Genomic DNA, 24,708 nt, shown 5'->3' on the forward strand with positions numbered 1-24,708 from the left:
CATTTCTCTCTGTAAAAGTTTCACACAGCTATGAAAAAAAAAGTAATAAATCAAATTAAATCCAAAATATGCAATATTTTAAATCTGATAATGAATTGTGTGAATCAACAGATCTAATGTGTGTTTGCAGTGTATGATGAGATATTCTTAGTATTTGATTTGCTCAGGGTTGAGCACTTGTAGCAGAAAATAGGAATTTTGATGCACCTGTAAATTCTATATTCATAGACCATGGGTTATATAGAGCTACCTTCAGGTGAATAGATGCAAAAGATTTGGCCCCCCCCCCCCCCCCAGTGTATCCATATTATGCGATCAGTGGGGAGATAAGGAAAGAGGGGAAAGGACCGGTGTCCTGCATTGTATTTCAAGATTTGAAATTTACAGGTTCATTAAAATGCCTATTATCTTATTCGTACAGAAGGGTCAAAGAAACCCAACAGACAGGTGACAGAGGATAAAACACAGAAGGGAGAGAGAAAAGAAGAATGTTGGCAGGATTAGATCCAGGTACCACAGACAATACAAAGTCAGGGAGGAACTCAAGAAAGATCAATCAAAAAGCAGAAGTATAAGCATTAGCATTTGGGCTAATGGTTTAAAGAATCGGTCAAAGAAGAAAGGAAATCTGGTAGAAAAAAAAAAAAAAAAAAAAAAAAGGAGTGGACAGGCTTATATGGCTACACGGAGGGGTGGTCCCAGCAAAGCTTCTTCCAGTGCCCAATAACAAAGGTAGCAGCACCAAATCCATGGTCTAAGGCGGGCAACAGACGGTTCAAACCATTCAAACCATGTATGGGCAGGCTGAATGTACCCAAGTTGATCGATTGATCAACCTGTGTACAGCCAGCCTGCCTGATTTTACATGAAATTATGTGTTATAGCTGCTAGCAATCACTTTGTTCTCCTAATAGGGACAGCTTCCCCCACCGGGAAAATGGCTTGGTGTGAGGGATTTCTCTCTCAACAGTGTGGTTGCAGCAAATTGTTGGCGCTATATAAATCCTGCATAATAATAACATTTAATTCTAGTTTAGGGAGTGGGCAGTTTGCCCCATCCTTTGAGACTCACATGGCTGTCTATGAGGTGCAGTGCGGTATTGTGGGGCTTGTGTTTTCCTGTTTTGAAAATACTTTAGTGTGGGCAATGAATGGTGGTGGGAAGGGGAGGGGGGGGGAGCGTGTTCTATGACAATACTTAACCCTAATTTGCAGATTTTGAGACAGCTGTTGAACTAGTAATACAGAATTACAGAACACTTGGTTAAAAAACATCTGAAGTAATGATGTTTGGCCAACTGTCAAATATTCTTTCATTTCCATAAATTTGGGCCAATCACATATTAACCAATGAACGATATGCAAAATTTGAGGCACAAAAATGAAAAATGTTAAGTGCATGGTCTGCTTTAGAATAACCAGGTAATCTCTTTCAAACTGGCTGAAAGCCTTACAATTAAACAATATGTTTTGGTAGACAACTCTAAAACATGCAAGGTCAAATTCCATCCCCATCTAATTTTCATTTATTCTACAAAAACTATAATGTGTGACTTTACAGAGTCAAAACCCTTTGAATAGTTTTCCACTGCATTGTACATTTTGTTTTAATGTGTGTGGTGGCATTGCATGTACAGAGGGCAAAAAAGTATTTAGTCAGCCACCAATTGTGCAAGTTCTCCCACTTAAAAAGATGAGAGAGGCCTGTAATTGGCATCATAGGTAGACCTCAACTATGAGAGGAAAATGAGAAAAAAAATCCAGACAATCACATTGGCTGATTTGGAAAGAATTTATTTGCAAATTATGGTGGAAAATAAGTATTTGGTCAATATCAAAAGTTCATCTCAATACTTTGTTATATATCCTTTGTTGGCAATGACAGAGGTCAAACGTTTCCTGTAAGTTTTCACAAGGTTGGCACACACTGTTGCTGGTATGTTGGCCCATTCCTCCATGCAGATCTCCTCTAGAGCAGTGATGTTTTGGGGCTGTCGCTGGGCAACACGGACTTTCAACTCCCTCCAAAGGTTTTCTATGGGGTTGAGATCTGGAGACTGGCTAGGCCACTCCAGGACCTTGAAATGCTTCTTACGAAGCCACTCTTTCGTTGCCCGGGTGGTATGTTTGGAATCATTGTCATGTTGGAAGACCCAGCCACGTTTCACCTTCAATGCCCTTGCTGATGGAAGGAGGTTTGCAATCAAAATCTCACGATACATGGCCCCATTCATTCTGTCCTGTACATGGATCAGTCATCCTGGTCCCATTGCGGAGAAACAGCCCAAAGCATGATGTTGCCACCCCCATGCTTCACAGTAGGTATGGTGTTCTTTGGATGCAACTCAGCATTCTCTCTCCTCCAAACACGGCGAGTTGTGTTTCTACCAAACAGTTCTATTTTGGTTTCATCTGACCATATGACATTCTCCCAATCCTCTTCTGGATCATCCAAATGCTCTCTAGCAAACTTCAGACGGGCCCGGACATGTACTGGCTTAAGCAGGGGGACACGTCTGGCACTGCAGGATCTTAGTCCCTGGCGGCGGTGTTACTGATGGTAGCCTTTGGTATGTTGGTCACAGCTCTCTGCAGGTCATTCACAAGGTCCCCCAGTGTGGTCCTGGGATTTTTGCTCATCGTTCTTGTGATCATTTTGACCCCACGGGGTGAGATCTTGCGTGGAGCCCCAGATCGAGGGAGATTATCAGTGGTTTTGTATGTCTTCCATTTTCTAATTATTGCTCCCACAGTTGATTTGTTCACACCAAGCTGCTTGCCTATTGCAGATTCAGTCTTCCCAGCCTGGTGCAGGTCTACAATTTTGTTTCTGGTGTCCTTCGACAGCTCTTCAGTCTTCACTATAGTGGAGTTTGGAGTGTGACTGTTTGAGGTTGTGGACAGGTGTCTTTTATACTGATAACAAGTTCAAACAGGTGCCATTGATACAGGTAATGAGTGCAGGACAGAGGAGCCTCTTAAAGAAGAAGGTACAGGTCTGTGAGAGCCAGAAATCTTGCTTGTTTGTAGGTGACCAAATACTTATTTTCCACCATAATTTGCAAATAAATTCTTTCCAAGTCAGCCAATGTGATTGTCTGGATTTTTTTCTCATTTTGTCTCTCATAGTTGAGGTCTACCTATGATGCCAATTACAGGCCTCTCTCATCTTTTTAAGTGGGAGAACTTGCACAATTGGTGGCTAAGTACTTTTTTGCCCCACTGTATATAGATTACAATTCCAACATTAGTAAAAACTGAAATGGACAGGGTCACAGCAAAACCTGTGTAACAAACTGTGCTCACCCGCAGAAAAATGTCACTTGTTGTTTAAATAGCTGTGATGAGCCCAATAATGTTCTCCACTAGTGCAAAGTAATTGTCAGAGCCTAATTAGGATTGTGCGAGTGTGATGAAAAAAAAACAATGAAATCCTAAAAATGAGGCCGATAATAAATAAATCAGTTCAAGATTAGAATATACAAATACATGATAAAAATATACAGTGAAAAAGCAATATGAATATAATAATATCTAGGAGCCAAAAGCCTCCTTTTGTCACTGCAATGTACCCCAATAAACATGGACACGTTTCAAAGCAATCCTGGAAGTTGACAAAGAAGCAGAATTGCTTCAAAACGTGTCCTTATATTTTGGGTGTACACAGCGGTGACAACAGGAGGCTTTCAGAGCTTAGATTCCAGACCTTACAGCAGCTCCATCCATCTCTGCCAGCACTGTGCTTTCTCCAGCCAGTGGCCAAGGCTGGGATATGGGATAACTCATACACTGACTCTGGACTTGTCCTCTAAGCCAGTGTTTCTCAACCTTTTTTCAGTCAAGGCACCCTTTAAAGTTATGGACAGTCTTGAGGCACCCCATTCTAAAATATGAAAAACTATTCTAATAGTTTTATATATTACAGCAACATCTACACATGTAGGACACCCAACATTAGAGGTGATTTATTCTTCCAAAGCAAATACACTTTTGCACACTGGTACTGACTAATATTCCAGTGTTTTGCTTCTCCATCAGTTTTTATCCATAACAGAGCTAAAGTGACCCCAGCACTGATGAAGAGGGGCAGGGGAGGGTCAAACTAGGATATTCCTTATCAACTGATGGTGTCATTGGCTGTCAGGACGCCAGCGGCTAGAAGGTCGTAATGGTGCACAATGAAAACCTGTGGCTTTATGTAACTAAAAGATGGGCTTGTTCCACCTGCTGGCTTGTATACAAGTTTTGGGCAATTTTTAGACATTTCGCCAAGGCAACCCGGTTGAGAAAGGCTGCTCTAAGCCATCTGACAAGCCTCTATACCCCACAGTTGTTTGTGAGCCCAACTATTAGTTTTATTTTGTTCATTAAACTTCCTTATGCATGCTACATTATGGGGTTTGCGCTTTTCTCACTTTCATATAAGCAAAAGAAATGGCAAACAAAAAATAATGTCACAGCAAACAGTCTGATCACCATAAAGACTACTGTAAATTTCAAAACATACATACTTGTAACAAAAGTTCTCCTTCAAATGAACGCAGATCTTCTCCTGGTTTAATGGCTCTCCGATTGTCACCGATTCCATTGCCATCTGTCTTAGAACCTTGTAGTGCAACTGTGGAATAAATACAGAAAGATCACCAATATGCTCAATACAATAATTACAGCAGCTATAAGAACACAATGCATGAACAAGAAGATATTAAAACTAGAAATCTGCCAATCACAATCACACAAGTTTTCCTGAATTATACGCAGCTCAAAAACAAACAAACAATCAGCGCATACTAGAAATATGAAGTGCAAAAGGAAACACACATTGTAGATATACTTTAAGGGAAACAGACATGATGAACAGTCAAAAATGGGAGTCAAAGGTTTGTCTACCAAAAACAAATATTTTAGTAATAGTCAGTTGCTGGGACTCCAGCATTGAGGTGCCTAGTCATCACAATTCTAGCAGTGGGGTGCCCCACATCACAATTCCCAATGCTGTTCTCCACAATCTCCTACAAAGTGAGTGTTACCAAATGTTCCCATGCATCCTGTTACAGTATTCATAACAAAGTACATTAAAATCTTACAGATGGTGGGAGCCCAGCAAAACAACTACAGAAACTCAGGTATTTAAGTACAAAGATTTAGCCACTGGAGTCCCTATGAGACATACTGTAGTAAACCACTAGGTGCTTAACTTTTCAGCATCTATAGAAAACAGAAGTATACCTTTTTGTGGATTAATGTTTTAACACTACGAAGAACAGAGGGCCCCATTTAAAACAGAGAACAGATATCTTAATAAACTCTGCACTGGACAACACATGGTTTACTCCATACGGTATCAGTATTTTACAAGCCATTCATAAAATGCAAGCTATGGCATGGATACAGCAGTGCTCTTCGAAGCATTTTTCTGCGTAATGCTCTGGAGAACATTGCATGATTGGAGACAAGGCCATCACATGATCAGTGGGCTCTTTTCTTCCCATGACACACCCTCCCCCTGTTAAAGTATGGGGCTACACTTGATTTGGAGTAGTCTACAGTAGTGATTTGGTCTTTAATATGATAGCTGGGGAGATATAGTCTCTAATACAATTAAGAAATGCTTTGTGTAAAAAAGAAAAACAGTCACAACTATATTAAATTTTGCCAGAAGCCATAATGTCATTTTATGACCATTTCCTCTCACTCACAACATACAGAATATACAGCATGTACTCCATCCACTTATGAGATTCGTAGGCCATGAAGTGCACACAAAATATGCCCATCTATTGATTTTTAAGATCCTGAACTGGTAAGTGCACACTGTAAAGTTAAAATTACTGTGTACAACACACATTTTGCACATGTCATTTAAAAACAGTGAAAAGCTTTTTAGTTTTTTATAGGGAAAGTGAAAATGGTATAAAAAGCAGCGTGAAAAGGTGTAAAGTGAAATTCACTGTACAATTCAGCCTAAATATGTGTGAAGTCTGCCTCCCCTGTGTAAAGTGAAATAAAAATCTGATTTTAAAGAAAATAATGCAGTTGGTTTGGTCACAGAATTCAAGTACTACTAAAAATAAATATATACGAATAAGGCAAAACTCAGATATTTGCCATTATATCTGTTGCAGTGAATCTCTCACAGAAATAAAAAAAGGCCGGATATGTTAGGTATTGGTTCAGATTTTTTTGTTGTTGAAAAATCTTTTTAGTGCTGATATTAAATGAAAGGGGAATAGAGAAAAAGACCAGAGTTAAGGCAGTATTAAACCCAAAAATTTCATCTATTGCAGCTACCAATCAGATGCGGTATCTGACCAGTATCACACCTCTTGTAATAAGAGTTCCTCCACTCTGGATAAAGGAGCACAGGGGCAAAATTTGGACAGCAGTACTGCCAGTCTAGAGGGAGGGAAGTGTTAGATGTACTAGCAGATTTAAATACACTAAAAAAAAATTTTGTTTCCTTTTGGGATAAAGGTTTTACATCAATAAAAGCTTCCCCGTCAGTGGTAAAATTATTTTCTCAACACTAACTGCTATATTCGCAGTACAACTTGTTCTGTTGAAAAACAGACTTACTGGCCAGATAACCAGATGGAAATAAAGGAAAGAAAGCCTAAAAAGAAAACAAATGCATCCACCAAATCTAAGAATTGGAGGGCTGCAATCTAATAAAGGTTTGCTTTGGGATTTAATATGGCTTTAAAGCCACTCAAAGCTTTCTTAATATACGCAATATTCCCCCAAAATTTTGTTCCTGAATGTGTCTATACAGCAGAAAACTAGAGAAGACTGTGCTCTCCTAAAGGTTCATCACATGGCAAGATTCTTCATCCATTTCAGTGAAAGAAGTGGAATATGCCCAATAGTCTAAATGGAAATCAGTCATAAGGACATGTGAGGGTTTCCTTTGCAATCAGCTTTCTTTAATTGCTTTGTTTGGTTTTCTCTGGTTTCAAGGGCTGGTTCACACTAGCCCATTCAATAAAATGCAGTCTTTTATTCTGCAGGCAGCTGTCAGTGTAAGGTCTGCCATGGAGTGATGTGATATGCATTTCAGCGCATTACGCAGTTTGCTTTTTTTTTCTTTTTTTAAACTTTATTTGACGTGTCATATAGTGACACTTCCTTCAGTCTCAGCACAGCAGTACCATCTGGTGCGCTTGTAGAAAAATGCAAACATGCTGCATTTTTCCACACTGCTCCACACATTTCCCCAGCATCCTGATGTTATTGGGGTACAAAGAAAATAATTGTGGTTGTGGTGATCTGCATTTATCCAGTGCAGGAAAACCGCAGGGAACATACTGTGAATGAGCCCTTCATATTCTGAGGCACTAGAACAAGCATAAGGCAAGTGAAGTCGCAGTAAAATCCTGGTCTGAATATTTGTTCAACACAGAAACTCAGGATGTTCTGAAACTAGGATGACAAAGCAATCAGCATTCTCAGGTCAGCAATGGGCACCTACATGTTTCACTTATAACAAATGTCCTTTAATGATCATTGTGCACCTGAACCAGAGCTGGAAAATTCCAGGAGCCAAAAAAAAAGGACAAACTGCACCTAACTTTTCAGAGCTCTTTCGACCTCTGTCACTAGAAACAAATAATCATTGTTTGCTCCTAAACTAGCTCAACAGGCTGCTGGATTCTTCGATCATTTGTTCACCCCTCCACCTAAGCCCTGACCCGCTATCTTTACCCCTCAATGTGAAATTCTGCAGTCTAATGCAGAGTAAAGTATAGTTCTCGTGTTCTGTGAGTTAAAGATGATCTCCAGGTTTCCCATCACTTTAAATGGTTTGTTTGGACCAAGCTGGCCCAAACAATTTCCTTTCCTAACTGCTGCATTGGCTCAAAGTACTGTATGTAGCCTCAGCTACATACAATACACAGTGCTGAGTCCTGTCTGTGAGACAGAGACCATTCTCACACCCAGAACAAAATAATGTCGGTCTCAGCAGCGCTAAGCCAATTATAGACAGCTTTGTATTCTGTAAATAAATACAAAACTTCCCCTGATTGGCCGAGACGGAAAGGCAGGCTGGGAACAAAGGAAACAGTAAAGAAAGGAAGCTGCTGCATTGGTTCTAAGTGCTGTATATAGCTTCAGCTGCAGGCAGTACACAGTGCAGAGTTCCATCTGTAAGACAGAGACTTCCCTTCACACTTCTGAACAAAAAAAGAGCCGGTCTGCGCGGTGCTCAGCCATTCATAGGCAGCTTTGTGTTCTGTGAATAAATACAAGATTCCTCTGATTGACGGAATAGCGACATCATCAGTCCGCCTCTGCCTCAGTCAATCAGAGGAAGCAGCATGCTTGATAAAGAAGGCGGAGCATCGGAAACTGGTTGTAGCCCGTCCACCTGTCACTCATGACACCTGTCAGGAACCCCCGACCAGCTGGTGGGAGCGCACGGAGAGACGCCGTGGACTACCATCTTCAGCGGATCTCTCCCCATGCCTTGCAGTGATCAACGGCTCCACCACTCTGGATAGAGCTGTCTCTGCATGCTGTACCGACCTGGACGAGCGGGGTTTTTACATGTAAGTGCTCTTTGAACAAAGATCTTTGGTTTTACTCACGCTGGCCTGGTGCCCTGCTGTGTTCCTTTTGCATGTCTCCTGAGCGATTCCTCACATCCTTGGCGAGGAGCTGCCGGTGATGGTGCGTGTGCCATAGCTTTTCCATCGTCCACACCTCTCCTCATTCAGCTACCACCCGGAGGGACTGATCATTGTACACATGCAAATTTTCTGCGTGCTTGTAGGTCTGGTTACACTATATACAGTGACATTTGTTATATTATGCCAATCCATGTGGGCCCAGTCTATCTAGTCCATTATTCACATTACATCCCATCATCATTTGAGCACTGGATATGCTTGTAACTTTTACAAGGTGTTGTATATGCAATGGCAGTAACCAATGTCCACCAGGCCTGAGGCCTCCTTGGAATTGATTTATCAAAGGCAAATAGGCTGTTCACTTTGCAAGGGAATTTTCTCAGCTTAGTGGTCAAAGAAGGCCATCACCAGGGCGGTGTTTCACTTCATCTGGGGCTCCAAGATGGACAGAGTGAAGCGGGCAGTCATGTTCAAGGAACCCCTCAAGGGCGGTAAGGGCGTGCCCGACATCGCCACCCAGCTGAGGGTGTTCTTTGCTTGCAACTGCATCCGCAGAACTTTGCCAAGACGGACTACGGACTCTGGCGGGAACGCAATGTCTCGCTTCTTCCTGTTGCCTCTCTGGAGGTCCCTGGGGTGGGACACTTGGGATAGTTCCATCCCCTACAACTGGGACACTCCTTGGTTCTACTTGGATACCTTCAAGTTCATCAGGGAGCAAGGGCTGCAGGGAGTCAAGCCGGACTTGTGGAAGCCAAAGACGATCTACAAGCTCATCCGAGCCAGCGACATTTTGGAGTCGGTTCCAGGCCTGCCTTCAGACACCTGTAAGGTGGTCTGGAGGAATGTTTCGTCCAACATCCTCACCAACAGGCACAAAGACCTGGCATGGATGGCTATCCAGGGGGGACTGCCTCTCAGGACATTTATGCATGCCAGGAACCTGAGCAGATACAGACACTGCCCCTTCTGCATCATCCATGAGGAAACGTCGTACCACGTTTTCTGGGAGTGCTCATTTGCTCAGGCCCTGTTGGGGGCCCTGGAACCTGAACTCAAGGACTTTGTGCCACAGACAGCCATCACTCACTTTGGGGTGTTGAATGGACTGTTCTGTGGAACTTTTTCTTTGGAGGACATTGACGGCGCCTGGCGGGTGCTGTGCTGTTTTAAGGACGCTTTATGGTGCGCCAGAAAGCGCCTCATCCACCAGCGGGAGAGGATGTCCATTGAGGACTGCCGCAGACTGATCCTCAGTCTGCTCAGAGACTATTCCTTGTTGGACTTTAAGGAGGAAGAGGACGTCTGAAGATTTCCCCCTTCCCCCTACTCCCCCTTGCGTGTCTTTGTCCCTTCAATAAAGCTTCGGGCCTGTGTTTCCCCCCTTCCCTCCCCTTCCCCCCCCACACACCCGATGCCTATTGTTGATAGTGTTTTTTCAGTTATCGTTTTCGTGCATGACATAGAGACTAGGAAATGTATATTGTATTAGGATGCTACAGTTTTTGGGGTAAGCGGCGTCATGCATGACGTGGTGATCCGGGGGATTCATCCTCTGTGCACATCACGTCAGGCATCATACCGCTGAGCGAATGTATTTATTTGCCTGAATGTATTTATCGTATGTTTGGAACTGTATTGCCATGTGGTGCGCTGCGTCGCAGTACAGGGTGAGATGTACCCCGATTACACGTAACATGTTGTTTTTGATGCTTCTGCAATAAAAGTATCTTTTCAATCAAAAAAAGTGGTCAAAGTGAAGCTCTGCTGACTTCATCCAATCATATACAAGCAAAAAAATGTTTTTTATTTTCCTTGCACATCTTTGGGTATTCTTTGGAAAGCGACTATTGATCATATTCACCAAGCAAAGGAAAAATTCCCTTCACCCTGAACAACCTATTTGAGTTTAGTTAATCAACTCTTTAATCTCTTGCTTGTTAATGATTGACTACCTGATTATTGCTAAGTAGAATATGAGTAATTTAAAGATATTAAGAGACAACACCTTGGAATATTAACTTTTGAATGCAGCTATCTTTCAGGTTCATGTTATTGTACAAATATGAGTAAATGCAGGGATTCTTTTCAGCAGGAATGCGGTTCCGGCACTTCCATCACTGAATTTATGTAATGACAAGGGGTGCTGGGATGTCTATGGATGCTGGCTGCTTGGGGATCTATTGTTACTTGAGGGGATCTAAATTTGCGGGGCGTTCTATTGTTGCTGAGGAGGTCTATTGTTGCTGGGGGCGAATCTATTGTTGCTAGTGGTGGGCCTTATTTTTCTGGGAGGTCAAATGTTGCAGGGGGGGAATCTACTGTTAAGGGAGGGGTATATTGTTGCTGACTGTTGGAGGGTCTATTGATGCTGGCTGCTGAGAGATCTGTTGGTGATGGTCTATTGTTGTTGTGGGGGTCCATTGTTACTGGGAGGATCTATTCTTGCTGGGAGTGGGGGGTTCTATTGTTGCTTGCTGCAGGGGATCTATTTTACTGCTTTTCATGCTATCAACAAATTCCAAATTCAGGACAAAATTACTTAGCACCACAAAATGATACTTGGGTCTGTAATTCTTTGAAAGGGCAGTACTGGGAGGTGGGTAGGGAGTAGAACCAAGGCACAGTACTCTAAAGTGGGGCGGACACAAGGGGTGACTTGGAAAGGGAGAGTTCCTGCATCTATTCTCTGAGAAAATAAGCCCTGAGTAAAGAGTGCATACACATTAACTAAATAAAAAAAACAAAATGTTTTAGCAGGGTTCTACTCAATATACAACTGTCATCAAACCAGCTATTATACTACACAAGTATAAAAGCAGGCTTTATCCAATAACCCAATATCTGAAAATCTCTACTAAGCAATTATTGATAGTACAATTACCAAGCTAGCAATTATGTCAATACATTTTTATTCACATCACTTAAAAGTGCATCAGTTTCACATACATTTTACAAGCAGGGAAAAGAATTCACATAGGCTTTTCATTGAATATGGCATACTGTGAGAAACACTTCAGTGAGCAAGGCTCAAGCCTGAATCATAATTTCTAACTTAGAAAAAACCAAGTCGAAGATCGTTCAAAGGGCATTTTTGTCAGAGAGGTCATGCAACATGCATTTATTAAATGTGGTTCTTTTCAGAAGATTATGGAAATCCAAGAGCTAAAAACTTTGATTTTTGCCTTCATCATGGGCACAAATGAACATAATCTGATAGAACTCTTTACCGATCTAGCAAAAGATCAAACATTTTTAAATAACAATACCATCTGCAAAATGAAAATGGACGTTTGCCATGCAGACTATAAAATGTTCATTTTGTGTTTAAGAAAGCATCACATTATGATTGCACTTTAACTGTCATTTTCTCTTTTCTGTGTGTTTAAGGAAACTGCTAATCCATTCAAAATGGACTGCCTTAACGGATAAGTTCACCGTTCATAACATGTTATACCCATTTTCAGGGTGTAACATGTTACGATCAGACCAGCCCTCACTCCCCCCTGATCCCTGCATTAAAAGCTTGCTCATACAGGCTAGCAGTTATACGGACAGATCTGCAGGAGACCTGCACGGCACCAGTGATCTGCTGATCACTGGCGCAATGGTTTACAGGCTCCTGCAAACAAAAATAATAAATTCACATTTTTTACCTGCAAAAAAATGTGCATTTTTAATTTTTTTTCTAAAAGGTGAACTTAGTCTTTAAGAGCTGGTTCACATATTTGCAAACTAGATGAGCTTTGAATTGCACGTGAAAGAACATTACTTTCTACTGTGTCAGTACACATATGTCCAGTGCAGCTGGAGTACGGATTAAGTGCAAAGAGTCCTGTCAGTTTTCTGAGCAGTGCGGTCCAGTTCAGATGCGAAATCAGGCCCACTGACTTCTATGGGAACGCTTATGAATCGCACACATCATTCACTTGTAAACAGGATAAAATCCTAACCTGATCCTGATCTAAACCTGACCTCAACCACTGAATAAAGTCTATTCACAGAACAATGTCCTTGGACGTACACCAAGAGCGGGGAGAATCAAAGTATGATCACTAAGCCGAAATCACAGCATGGCCCATTAACTGTACATATGTACTTAATAAAAAAAAACTATTGGAAAATTTTAACACTTGCTAACAGTCTAAGGGCTCATTCAGATACGTGGCCAGGGATGAGTAAAAAGCAGGCATTTGTGCTGCGGTTTCATTTCCCACCTAAACAAAGACATATTCAGGGCTGTGCACATGCTACAGCAAAAATTAAACCCCATCACATTTGGAAAGAAGTACCGCCACTGAACTTAAGTTACAGGAACTGCATTGCAATCACTTTTCAGAGGGGAAACAAGGGCTGCCGCATGCAGTAACAAGCACGTCTCGACACAAAGCTGTGTGCATTCACAAAAATACATGCATAAAAATAAAACAAAATCTAAACCATATCATTACAATTAGGTTGTATTGTTTTTTTTGTCCAGTCAGACAATTTAGACTCCCACTGCAATTTGTATTGAACACAGTGGTGTCTGTATATGACGGCATTGTTCTAAAATATCAAACTCATGACTGAAGTAAAAAAATAAATAATTTAGTTGATGCAAACCTTCCCTAGTTGAATTGTTTTCTACTGAGTTCAGCTAGCAGCACAAATGATAAAATAAAGAAAACTGGAAGAGTTTTACACAAATGAAACATTATATGAGACAGACTCAAAATACTTGTAGAAGAGGCCTGTAGCAGCAGCAGTCTCTTAATATTGTTGTATCAACACCATCAATTATTTATCACTTCAGGGAATAAAGCTTGGCTTAGCAATTCACCACATTTTCAACAGCATATTCCACTCAGGAAGATTGTACTTTATGAAAATGCCCCTGCACACCTGAAAAAAAGGGCAATAGAAACATGCAAATTAAATATCAAGTTTGCCCAACATGAATTCATTCTAAAGTAGATCGAAACCCTAACTGGATGACATTGTGTTTGCAAAGGCACCATGTATTATAAAACTGTCATTTTGTGGCATGAAGTCTCTATTTCCCCCCTAATTCAGTGCTGCTGATCTCCTCCAGTCTCTTGAAGCCACTCCCTGTCTACACACACTTGCTCCACCATCGCTTGAACAACATTGCTCAGCACCAATGTTCTGGTAGAGACAAGATGGACCATACCTACACATTCTTTTGTAGCATTTAGAATTAACGTTTTAACAGTACAAAAAGCTAGAAAAATGCTGTTAGAAGCATTTTAGTAATGTTAAGGAGCATTTAGCATATTTTTCTGCTGGAAAAACACTAAAAAAAAAAACTCTGCAAAAACATTTATTTCTGCTCCTAGATGCTGAAGCTCACAAAATGCTACTAGCCTAAGTAGTGTTCATGGACACCTAGGATAACACTATTTAGCTTCTAGGAGCTTTAAAGCTGAAAAAAACACTGGATAAAGAATAGTAATATCGTTTTTTTAGCTGCATTTGGGAGCATTAGCATTTTATCAGCGTTTTTACAGTACATGTAGAAAAAAAAAGCTGTTAGGAGACTTTTAGTAGCATTCAGTATTTTTTCTGCTGGAAAAACACTCCAAAAAACTCTACAAAGGAAAAAATGTTTTCTGCTCATATATGCTGAAGCTCAAAAAAATGCTAATATTCTAAAGTCGTGTGCATGAACACATAGGAGAATACTAGTTCACGTCTAGGAGCAGGGAAAAAAAATAACAGCTTCTAGCAGCTTAAAAAAAAACACTAGCGTGCATGGAGCCTAAAGGTGGTGAAGATTCATGAGCTGCATATGGTAGCCTATGTGAGCTTTAGGCTACATTCGCACAAGTGATTAGCCCCGGTGTGAATGTTAGTGGCAGGAATTGCTGCTGATTTTGCCACCTGTAAGCGGTTTGCTGCAGCTGCTGAGCCCTGCACTCTTCATTGACAGGTCACCAGCGGCAGCAGCTATCCATGACTGTGCACACAGGCAGCAATGACCTGAAGTGAACGCTGCTGGATGCACTTTGTGCGTGTTCAGCAGCAATCACTGCAGGTCATCGCTGGCTGTACAGACAATTATGGATAGCTGAGGCCACCAGCAACCTGTCATTTAAGTGTACAGGACTTGGTAACCACAGCAAACCGCTAACAGGTGGCAAAATCAGCAGCAATTCCTGCCACTATCATTCGCACCGGGGGTAATGATCCCGTGTGCATGTAGCCGTATTTTTCCCAGTCTGTTGTAAATGTTTCAGTCTGCTACATGAGACTGAATAGACATACATGGCAATACTGTGAAAATGGCCTCTGTGCAGGTTAAAGACAAAGCACATGTCCCAAAACAAGGACGCAAAATCAGGTTCTTGTGTCAATAATAAAAAAAAAAAAAAAACACCATCTAGGTGTGTTTCAATGTATATTTCCAGTTAAAGTAGTAGATAATGTGTCACTGTACTATGGAAAGACAAAGTAAACATTCACAAATGCTGAGAACTGGAGACACTCTAGGTGCAGAAGGGGTTAAAGGTTGCTCTGCTGCACTCTGAAGGAATTCATTTCCTGTAGTGTAACCTATGTACAGTAAAAAATACAACATCTAGACAACTATCAAGGTAAACTCACATTTCCGAGTTCTGATTTTAACTCTGCACATTTTCTCTCAACACAGCAAGGAATTATTCAACATGACAGATATTTCCTCCACTTCTGCAATGCATATTTCCTCTCATTTTCCAAGAAGATGACAAATGAATGGCTGATCTAGGCTTACGTAAGTGGCAAAGACATCTACTCAATAGGATCTTGCATTTACATTACTATGTTTGCCCAGTTTTCAATTTTCAATACAATTTAGGTGTAATCTGTGCATACCATGCACATAATTACAGAGGACAACACATAGGGGGGAAATACAAAATCTGCAGGGGCTCAGATAATTAGGTTTGCCCACTTACAAAGAAATGAAGGGTCTATCATTTTTATCATAGGTGTATTTTAAATGATAGAGACAGAATATCAATGAATATCAACGAAAAATCCAGAAAAAAAAAAAACACATAATACAAATGTAATAAATGGAGTTGCAGTCCAGTGAGTAAAATAAGTATTTGATCCCCAAGCAAAACACGACTTAGTACTTGGTGGAGAAACCCTTGTTGGCAAGCACAGAGGTAAGAGGTTTCTTGTAGTTGGTTACCAGGTTTGTACACATCTCAGGAGGGATTTGGGTCCACGCCTCTTTACAGATCTTCTCTAAGGCTGGCCATACATTATACAATTATCTGCAGATTTTTGGTTTAGATTTACCAAAAACCATATAATAGGAGGACAAACCTAAACAACACTTTGTTGTATCCAATTAGGCAGGCCCTTGCACTACATAGTTGAAGGTAAATCTAAAGGAAATTGGGCAGAAAATCTGCAGATAATTGTATAATGTATGGCCAGCCTAAGTCTTTAAGGTTTCTTGGCCGTCGCTTGGCATCTCGAAGTTTCAGCTCCCTCCATACATTTTCTATAGGATTAAGGTCTAGAGACTGGCTAGGCCACTCCACAATTGAAAGTGGTTTGCTATATCTGAGATTAAAAAAAAAAAAAAAATCTGCTAGTCATGCCAGCAACCCAGTGCTGCCCATTGCAATCTGCAGTGTTCTTTCAGATAATGTTATTAGGAAGTGTGTACAGAATACCTCCCTCTATAACAATTCAGCCACCATGTAACAGTCTGGCCACAGGGGCTTCTCAGACTGCAGTAGCATTAACTACATTCAGTAAATGGCACTGTGTTCCGGCAGCAGTATGGGCAACTTCCCCTCTGCTGCAAGATATAAAGAGAATTGGACTCATTTTTGCCATTTAGGAGAAGCCTTGTGATTTACCACTGAAAAAAAGGGTTCCTTTGATAAACAGAAAATTAATCTGTCGAAGTCTTGTTTGTATGAGTATTAGACAACCTGCAGCTGTTACACACATTGTACTAATCTAATTCCAAATTCTTCCAATCTATTGTCTGGCTGAAAGCACTCTCTTGTGCTGCAAAGGGATATGCAACCTTGAGAGCTAATGCACACGGTACTTTAACGCTGCTCGTAGGGGCATCTTTCTGTTGCTAAATGTCCCTGCATGTTAGCCTATGTGCCCATGCATATATAGGGGTTTAGAGGAGTGTAGAGGTAGGGGCATTTAGAGGCAAGAAAAAAAAAACACTACCTGTGTGTCCAGGAGCAGCAGAGTTCTGGCAGAAAAAAAACCTGCGTGACGTGTGTAAACACTAGGCACGATTAATGCCCAAGCAATTGACAAGTGTAAACAAATTACAGGTTTACAAGCATTTTTTTTTTATTCCAGATGTCTGCTGCCAGTAGGAAAGGCATCTAGGAGAGATAGCAAAAGGACCAGTGTGCATGAGGTCTAAAGTGGTTCTAAAGGCAGAGGGTTTACTAATGCATTCTCTGCATTAAGGTAAAAACCCTTCTGTATGCATTTCCACTGACCTCCCCACCCCCTTTAGCGGAGCTCAGTTTCAATCCAGCAGTGGCTCTCTTTCACTTCATAGGCTCAGAAACAGCAGTGGGAGCCATTAATCACAGCCAAAAGAGGAGAGGGCGGGGGCAAGGCTGAGCCGCACTCTGTATCAATGGACACACAGAGCAAAGCTCGGGAGCAAGCCTGCATAAGTGCCCCCATAGCAAGTGGCTATGGAGGCACCTGTCAGGGGGGAGGAGCCAGAAGCACCAGTGGGAGACCTGAGAAGAGGAGGATCGGGGCTGCTCTGTGCAAATCTACTGTGCAGAGCAGGTAAGTATAACATGTTTTTATTTTTTTAAAAATTACAATCACTGATAAGGTACTGATAAGTTAAAGAAATGTATGCCAAATGCATACAACTTGATATTAAGTAAATATGTTGACTATGTTGATCCCTATCTAGGAGTCAGGAAACACATCTCCACTTACATCATATGCAACAAACCAGGCTTTCACAAGCTAAAAAAATGACCATAAATTATCCTAAATTCTGCTCATCTTTTAACAAAATTAATAAATGACCTCAATGTGTCTTCAGCATGTCTAAATAGTGACAAAAAAACACACGTAGAAATAACTACTAAATGGAGAAATGGTGTGCAGAAGTTGTACTATTGTGTTCAGATTATTTGTGATAATTAATTAGCGATTAACTCAAACTTTAAAAATGCCTGAGCTGTTTTTTTTCACACAGCTTTCCAAAAACTTCACTCCAAAACTCTTACCAACACCTGAAATAGCCCTGAAAGTTTTCCCAAACAGGTTAGAGCCTTGACATCACAAAATATAAGCAAACAATTTCATAATCTAAGAGTCAAAAGTTCAATGTATCTGAGATCACGCAAGCTTCCCTAGTTTGTTTTATGTAGTCATCGAGTGAAACCCAGCTGCACCCATTATTATTAAAGAGAGGGTGACAAAAACAAAACAAAACAAAAAAAATAAAAATTGAAAATTAACTTTTACTTCAGTTATTTTGGCTAGTTTTTTTCATAAACATTTTAAAACGTTGCCGTAGTATTAAATCCATGTAAAAAAAAAAAAAAAAAAAAAACTTTGCAGAGAATTTGTTTTTAGTTCACCGAGGCCTCATTCACACTGACATTGACACCTGCAAATATATGTATTTATAAGACATTGTAAGCACATACAAATGCATATAATGATCCTTATGAAAACATTTTTGTTGAAATTAAAGGTTTGGTGACAGGATTTCTTTAAAGAGGAGTTCCAGGTATGGATATTTTTACATAGTTACATAGGTGAAGGTTGGAGGTCTCCCACTTGGCATGGGTGCCATTCAGTTAATGCTTTGCATTTTCTCAATAAATGCAAAGCATGACCTGATTGGAAAAGGTGGAGAGTGTGACCATCCCACCTCTCCACCTTGTGGAACCAGAGAAAGCTTTACATGAATTGAGAAAATGCAAAGTGCAAAGTTATTTCTGAATGGCACTCGTGCCCAGCAGCCAACTTCCTGTGGTTATAATGCAGCTGCCTGGCACAGGACCTGGAGGCTAGTGGTGATCACTGTAGTAGCGGTGTCTACTTCACTGATTTCCAGCTTCCACAGAGACCCAACAGGTATTGTATGTGCATCATTCCAATGGTCTAAGCTGGATCAATGTAACCATGGTAAATATCTATATACCTGGAATTCTTCTTTAGAAAAAACCTGTATTGAGATATTATGTTCCTACAGTGTTTTTTTTTTAAGTTCTCATTGGACCACAGGTGAAATGTTGTTCTCTGGCACAGCATACCAATTCAATTAAACCTATATTGAAAGAAATATGAAGTCTGGAGGAAAATATACTAGCTACTCACAAAACAAATTATGCAGTGCCACAAACTCAAAAGGTAGATTCATGCAAACCAAAAAGAGCCTGAAAATGTTACCTAGTACACACCGAGAAATGTGTCTGTTTAGAAACGCTAAATATGAAAATGTCTACTATTCTTAGTATGCCCCCTAAACTTCTATCCCACCTCAACGAGCCAGAGTTTTTAGATGGAAAAAAAAAGGAAAAAAAAAAAAAAGGAAGGCAGACCTGTTAAAAGCTCAGCAGAGCGATTTTCAAGAGTTTTTCTATGAGCATTTTTAGTGTTTATGCACGTGCATACAGGCATTTTTAGAAGACTGTTAAAGGCAGTTTACCTGTGTATTCAAGCTTCAGCCTTTTTGTTTTAGCCAATGGAAATTACTAAAGGGGAAATGATCAGTTAATATAGAATAAAAATGCCTTGAGAAATGTTCAAATCAAGCAATTTTGGGTGTTCTCATTAAAGTCTATGGGGCCCAAAACACTCAATTCTGCCTGAAAAGTAGCTCATGTACTTTTTGAAGTGACAGGCATTCAGTTACAAGCAACAGGGGGCTCAGATGTAAACAAGGGCTATTGAATACAATGGGTTTTTTGCTTGTTTAACATTTTGGAGTTTTGAATTACAAGCTACAAAATGCTAAGGTGTGAACGGGGCCTAAGACTTCTTTGCCTGGCTGGAGATACAAGCACTTAGGAAGCGCCTGCTTTAAAAGCTGAGACAATTTATTCATTGTAGCATAGGTAAACATACCCATTTATATTAATGGCCTAAGCAACTATATCAAAATACAGTAAAACCTTTACCATGAAATTACTGTCTAACATTAACTGTATCTAAATCTATTTGGAGAACAAAATTAGCAAATTTACATCAGACCAATATATCATCATAAATACCGGGGCAAAAATGACCAAGATGTAGGCCAGAGTGAGTGGAACAGAATAAAAAAGGTCTACACCATTTTACACATCTTCCAATGAAATCTAATCTGTCTTGAAAATGAATAATTTACTACACTGTCACTGACTTTTAGTTAATCACTGCTGTTCATGTTACATTTTACATGAGAGCAATAAAATTCAGCCTTCTCTAAGAAAAGGGACTTCCAATGCTGGCTCATATCCTGTACTAATAAACGCAGTTTATCCTTATGTACAAATCCATGTAAGCTATGAAAAATCATTAACACAAGACTTCCAGCTTGGCACAAATGCAGCAATAACTCAACTAAAGTGCCCAACAACTGAATATGTGTACATGAGCTTTTTGTTCCACCTCTCATCAGTGCTATTTTTGATGGTAATGGAACAAATGTTCAGGAGCGGTCTGTTTTCTTCAATGAGTCACTTGTTTTTTCAGGGTTGTACTTTCTCCTGTGCTGAATTTCTTACCAATATTGTGGAGGGGGGGGGGGGGGGGTGCAACTGGGCTAGGTGTGGGGGTATTGTGTATGATTTTGTATACTGTTTATCAAATAAACTTTTCTAGAAGACAAAAAAAAAAAAATTAAAAATACACTGGTGAGAAAACAACTCCGCTGCATATGGGGCTTAGAAAGCTGGGGGTGGAGACTGCAGGGGGGGGCTGTCAGCAGGAGACAGAGAAAACAGCAGTACACTGATCTTTCCAGTGAAGAGCTGAGCAGGGGAGCGTGTCAGTACAAGTCTGACCACTGGAGTACAGACAGGCTACAAAATAGAATGCAAAGAAGAAAATGGACCATGCTGGATGGATGTGCTTCCATGTCAGGCGTGGTCAGTTTGAAATAGAAAAGCAGGTGGGCCTGGCAGGATCACCAGGTACCTTGCACAGAGAACAGGATACTTTTTAATACAAGAACATAGTACAACAAACATATCAGAAATCTGAAATGCATACACTTTAAACTTTAGATACCCTTAAAATGTTCCACTGGAACCATTTTAAATCATGGATAAAAACTGTTAAAATCCATTCTGCAAATATTATACAATGTCCTGTGAAAGTATCCCCCCCCCCACTGATTAGTTTTCCTGTTTTGTTGCATTACAATCTGAAATTAAAATTGTTTGTAGAATTGCTGAAATTACAGCTGTAAGTCTCCAAGGGGCATGTCTTTATTGTCTATATCCACAATCATGGCACAGATCCTTAATTAGATTGAGGTCTGGGCTTTGACTAGGCATTCCAAGACATTTAAAATTTCCCTTTAAACCACCGCAGTAGTATATTTACCCTCCGTTCACATCAAGCCCAACTTTGAAATCATGCGACTTACAGTGAAGGCGCATGATTTTGAAGTCAGGGGACCCGCCAATTTCAGGTGCAATTTGCAAGACATCTGATACAGATGCCTATGCAAATTGCACCAAAAGTAGTGCATGTACTACTTTTGAAATCGGTGCCGCTCCGACCACAATCGGAACCGCACGGATATAACCGATCCAGTTGCAGACAATAGGGTGTGACTTGGCATGCGATTTGAAAGTTGCAGGGCATGCAAAGTTCCATCCAGTGTGAACCAGGGCTTAGGATCATTGTCCTGCTGGATGAACCTCCATCCCAAAACAAGTTTTCTTCAAAAATTGCCCTGTATTTAGAGCCATCCATCTTTCCTTCAATCCTGACCAGTTTTCCAGTCTCTGCCAGGGTGAATATATTTGCAAGAAGTTTGAAAAAGAAAAAAAAGAAAAAAAAAAAGAAAAAAAAATCAAATATAATTTTTAATTCCAGATTTATTTGTTGAACTCAGCCCAGTGTTTCTTTATACATTGTATGCTCATTTAAGTAAGATGAAAGGTCATATGTGTGTTTACAACACTGCATGCCTTAGGAAACCCCAAGGAAAATCTCTATATTTTCTTTTTTTCTATACACTATTGTATATCATTGGTCAGTCATAAAAATGTAATTTGAGATGACAAGTTGCGTTTCACAAAGGTCTTTACTCCAAACAGCACACCAAAGATTGCCATCTTACTCAATGTAATCTTCTATGGTATAAGATTTAGCAAAATAATGTTCCTACTAACAGTGGTTTACTTTCATGCATTCTCTGCATTAAAGTGATTGACAAGGATTTTTAAAAAAAAAGAACCCATGCACACAGCGTGGCTTGGCTCCGCCCTCCGCTCTGCCCTTACAGGTTGTAACTGACAGCAGCAGGAGTCAGTGAGCTGTCAGTTTGAAGGCTGCAAGGCTTGAGAATGAACTACAGCTCATCAGCATCCTCACAGTTCATTCAGAATTACAAGCTGTCTGCTGCAGTGGCTGACAGTACTTTATTTATTCACAGGAAACTGCGAATAAATGATGCGGCCTGTTTTAAGATGAAAGTTGCCTCTGTCAACTGCCTGACCTTACACAGTTTTCTTAACCTCCAAGTCTTCCATGTATGAAGCCAGATTTTGGCAAAGCAGCAAATGGCAAAATGCAGAGTACTGACTTTCTATAAGATTTAAAAGAAATTTCAGCCCAAATAAGTGGTCCCGACTGAGAAGACTTTAAGAGACTGTGCGATGCAGAGCCAAGGTTTCATTCAATCAGTGACATATGGGTATAAGATTCAGAGATGGCAAGCATCACAGATGTTTTAATGTAGTTGTATTTTAATATTTTTAAACCATTATTTTAAATAGTTTGCCTTTTTTCAACTTGTTTTACCTACAATCAAGCCCCTATGTGACAGTGTTCTATATAGACAACGGTGGTGTAATATGCCTCCTCTGCTTTCAACTAGTACAGATCAAGAAGAGAGTTAATTTGCTTTCCTGTTGCTGCTAGCAGTATATAACAGCTCTGAAGCCAGATATGCTCAGAGCCTGGCACTTTCTGGTCTAATCAGCCCAAAGAAGACCAATGAACAGAAGCTCAGTGATCTCCACCCTCTCTTCATACACATTCTTCCTGTAGCACAGCTCTTTTGCTGGGAAAATAATACATTAGAAAAGATTTTTTATATATAATACACATATTATACACACACAAACACACAGTGAAGGAAATACGTATTTGATCCCTTGCTGATTTTGAAATTTTAAACGTTTGCTCACTCACAAAGAAATGATCAGTCTAAAAATCAAAATGGTAGATGTTTTGTAACACAGAGACAGAATAGCAACAAAAAATTCAAAAAAATGCATGTCTAACAAATTGTACACTGATTTGCATGTTCATGAGGGAAATAAGTATTTGATCCCCTATCATTCAGCAGGCTTTCTGGCTACCAGGTGTCTTTCATACAGGTAACAAGCTGAGATTAGAAGCAGTCTCTTAAAAAGGAGTGCTGCTAATCTCATTTTGTTACCTGTATAAAATACACCTGCCCACAGAAGCAATCAAACAATCAGATTCCAAACTCTCCACCATGGCAAAGACCAAAAGAGCTGTACAAGGATGTCAGGGACAAGACTGTAGACCTACACAAGGCTGGACTGGGCTACCAAACTATCGCCAAGCAGCTTGGTGAAAAGGTGACAACAGTTGGTGCAATCATTCGCAAATGGAAGAAACACAAAACAACTGTCAGTCTCCCTAGGTCTGGTGCACCATGCAAGATCTCAACTCGTAGAGTGTCTGTGATCATGAGAACAGTGAGGAATCATCCCAGAACTACACGAGAGGATCTTGTCAATCTCCAGGCAGCTGGGACCACAGTCACCAAGAAAACAATTAGTAACACACTATGCCAACAAGGATTGAAATCCTGCAGTGCCCACAAGGTTCCTCTTTTCATGAAAGCACATGTCTGAGCAGGCCTGTCTGAAGTTTGCCACAGAACATATGAATAATGCAGAGGAGGACTGGTTGAAAGTGTTGTGGTCAGATGAGACCAAAATTGAGCTCTTTAGCATTAACTCAACTCGCCATGTTTGGAGGAGGAGGAATGCTGCTTATGACCCCAAGAACACCATCCCAACTGTCAAATATGGTGGTGGAAACATTCTGCTTTTGGGGTGTTTTTCTGCTAAGGGGACAGGACAACTGCACCGCATCAAAGGGTGTGATAGACAGGGCAATGTACCGTCAAATCTTGGGTGAGAACCTTCTTCCCTCAGCCAGGGCACTGTAAATGGGTCGTGGATGGGTGTTCCAGAATGACAATGACCCAAAACACACGGCCAAGGCAACAAAGGAGTGGCTCAAGAAGAAGCACATTAAGGTCCTGGAGTGGCCTAGCCAGTCTCCAGCCCTTAATTTGATTGAAAATCTGTGGAGGGAGGTGAAAGTTCGAGTTGCCAAATGTCAGCCACCAAACCTTAATGACTTGGAGAGAATCTGCCAAGAGGAGTGGGAAAAAATCCCTCCTGAGATGTGTGCAAACCTGGTGACCAACTACAGGAAATGTCTGACCTCTGTGATTTTCAATAAGGATTTGCCACAAAGTACTAAGTCATGTTTTGTGAAGGGGATCAAATACTTATTTCCCTCAAACATGCAAATCAGTGCATCATTTGTTAGACATGCATTTCTTTTGATTTTTTTGATTTTTTTGATTTTTTGATTTTGCTGCTATTCTGCCTCAGTGTTACAATACACCTACCACAAAAATGATTGCTGTAAAGACTGTACAGCTTGGAATTTCACTCATATTTTTTCCACTGTTTGCTGTGGAAATGCTTTGTTGAACTTTTCATTTGCGAGAAATATTCTATATGAACACTCTTGTAAAGATGTGGATATTCTGGGCATTCCTGTTGTGCCAGTATTGCATGCTTTAACCACAGTTCCTCCTCTGTATAAGTTACTTTGTGTCAATACTGCA

The 24,708-nt window shown here is 40.5% G+C and overlaps 1 protein-coding gene across 2 annotated transcripts in view; it reads right to left on the reverse strand.

The window, feature by feature from the left end:
• Positions 1-24,708, reverse strand: part of AHR (aryl hydrocarbon receptor) — a 168,002-nt gene that overhangs the window by 54,679 nt on the left and 88,615 nt on the right. For both annotated transcript variants that reach the window (XM_089673179.1, XM_089673178.1), the window contains exon 3: positions 4,512-4,618. In XM_089673179.1, coding sequence (XP_089529305.1) covers positions 4,512-4,618 — 107 coding nt within the window. The remainder of the gene's footprint in view (positions 1-4,511; positions 4,619-24,708) is intronic.

The sequence above is a fragment of the Staurois parvus genome, unplaced genomic scaffold, assembly GCF_062004578.1.
Source record: "Staurois parvus isolate SC_StPar_1 unplaced genomic scaffold, SC_StPar_1.0 ptg000136l, whole genome shotgun sequence".
Lineage (NCBI taxonomy): Eukaryota > Metazoa > Chordata > Amphibia > Anura > Ranidae > Staurois > Staurois parvus.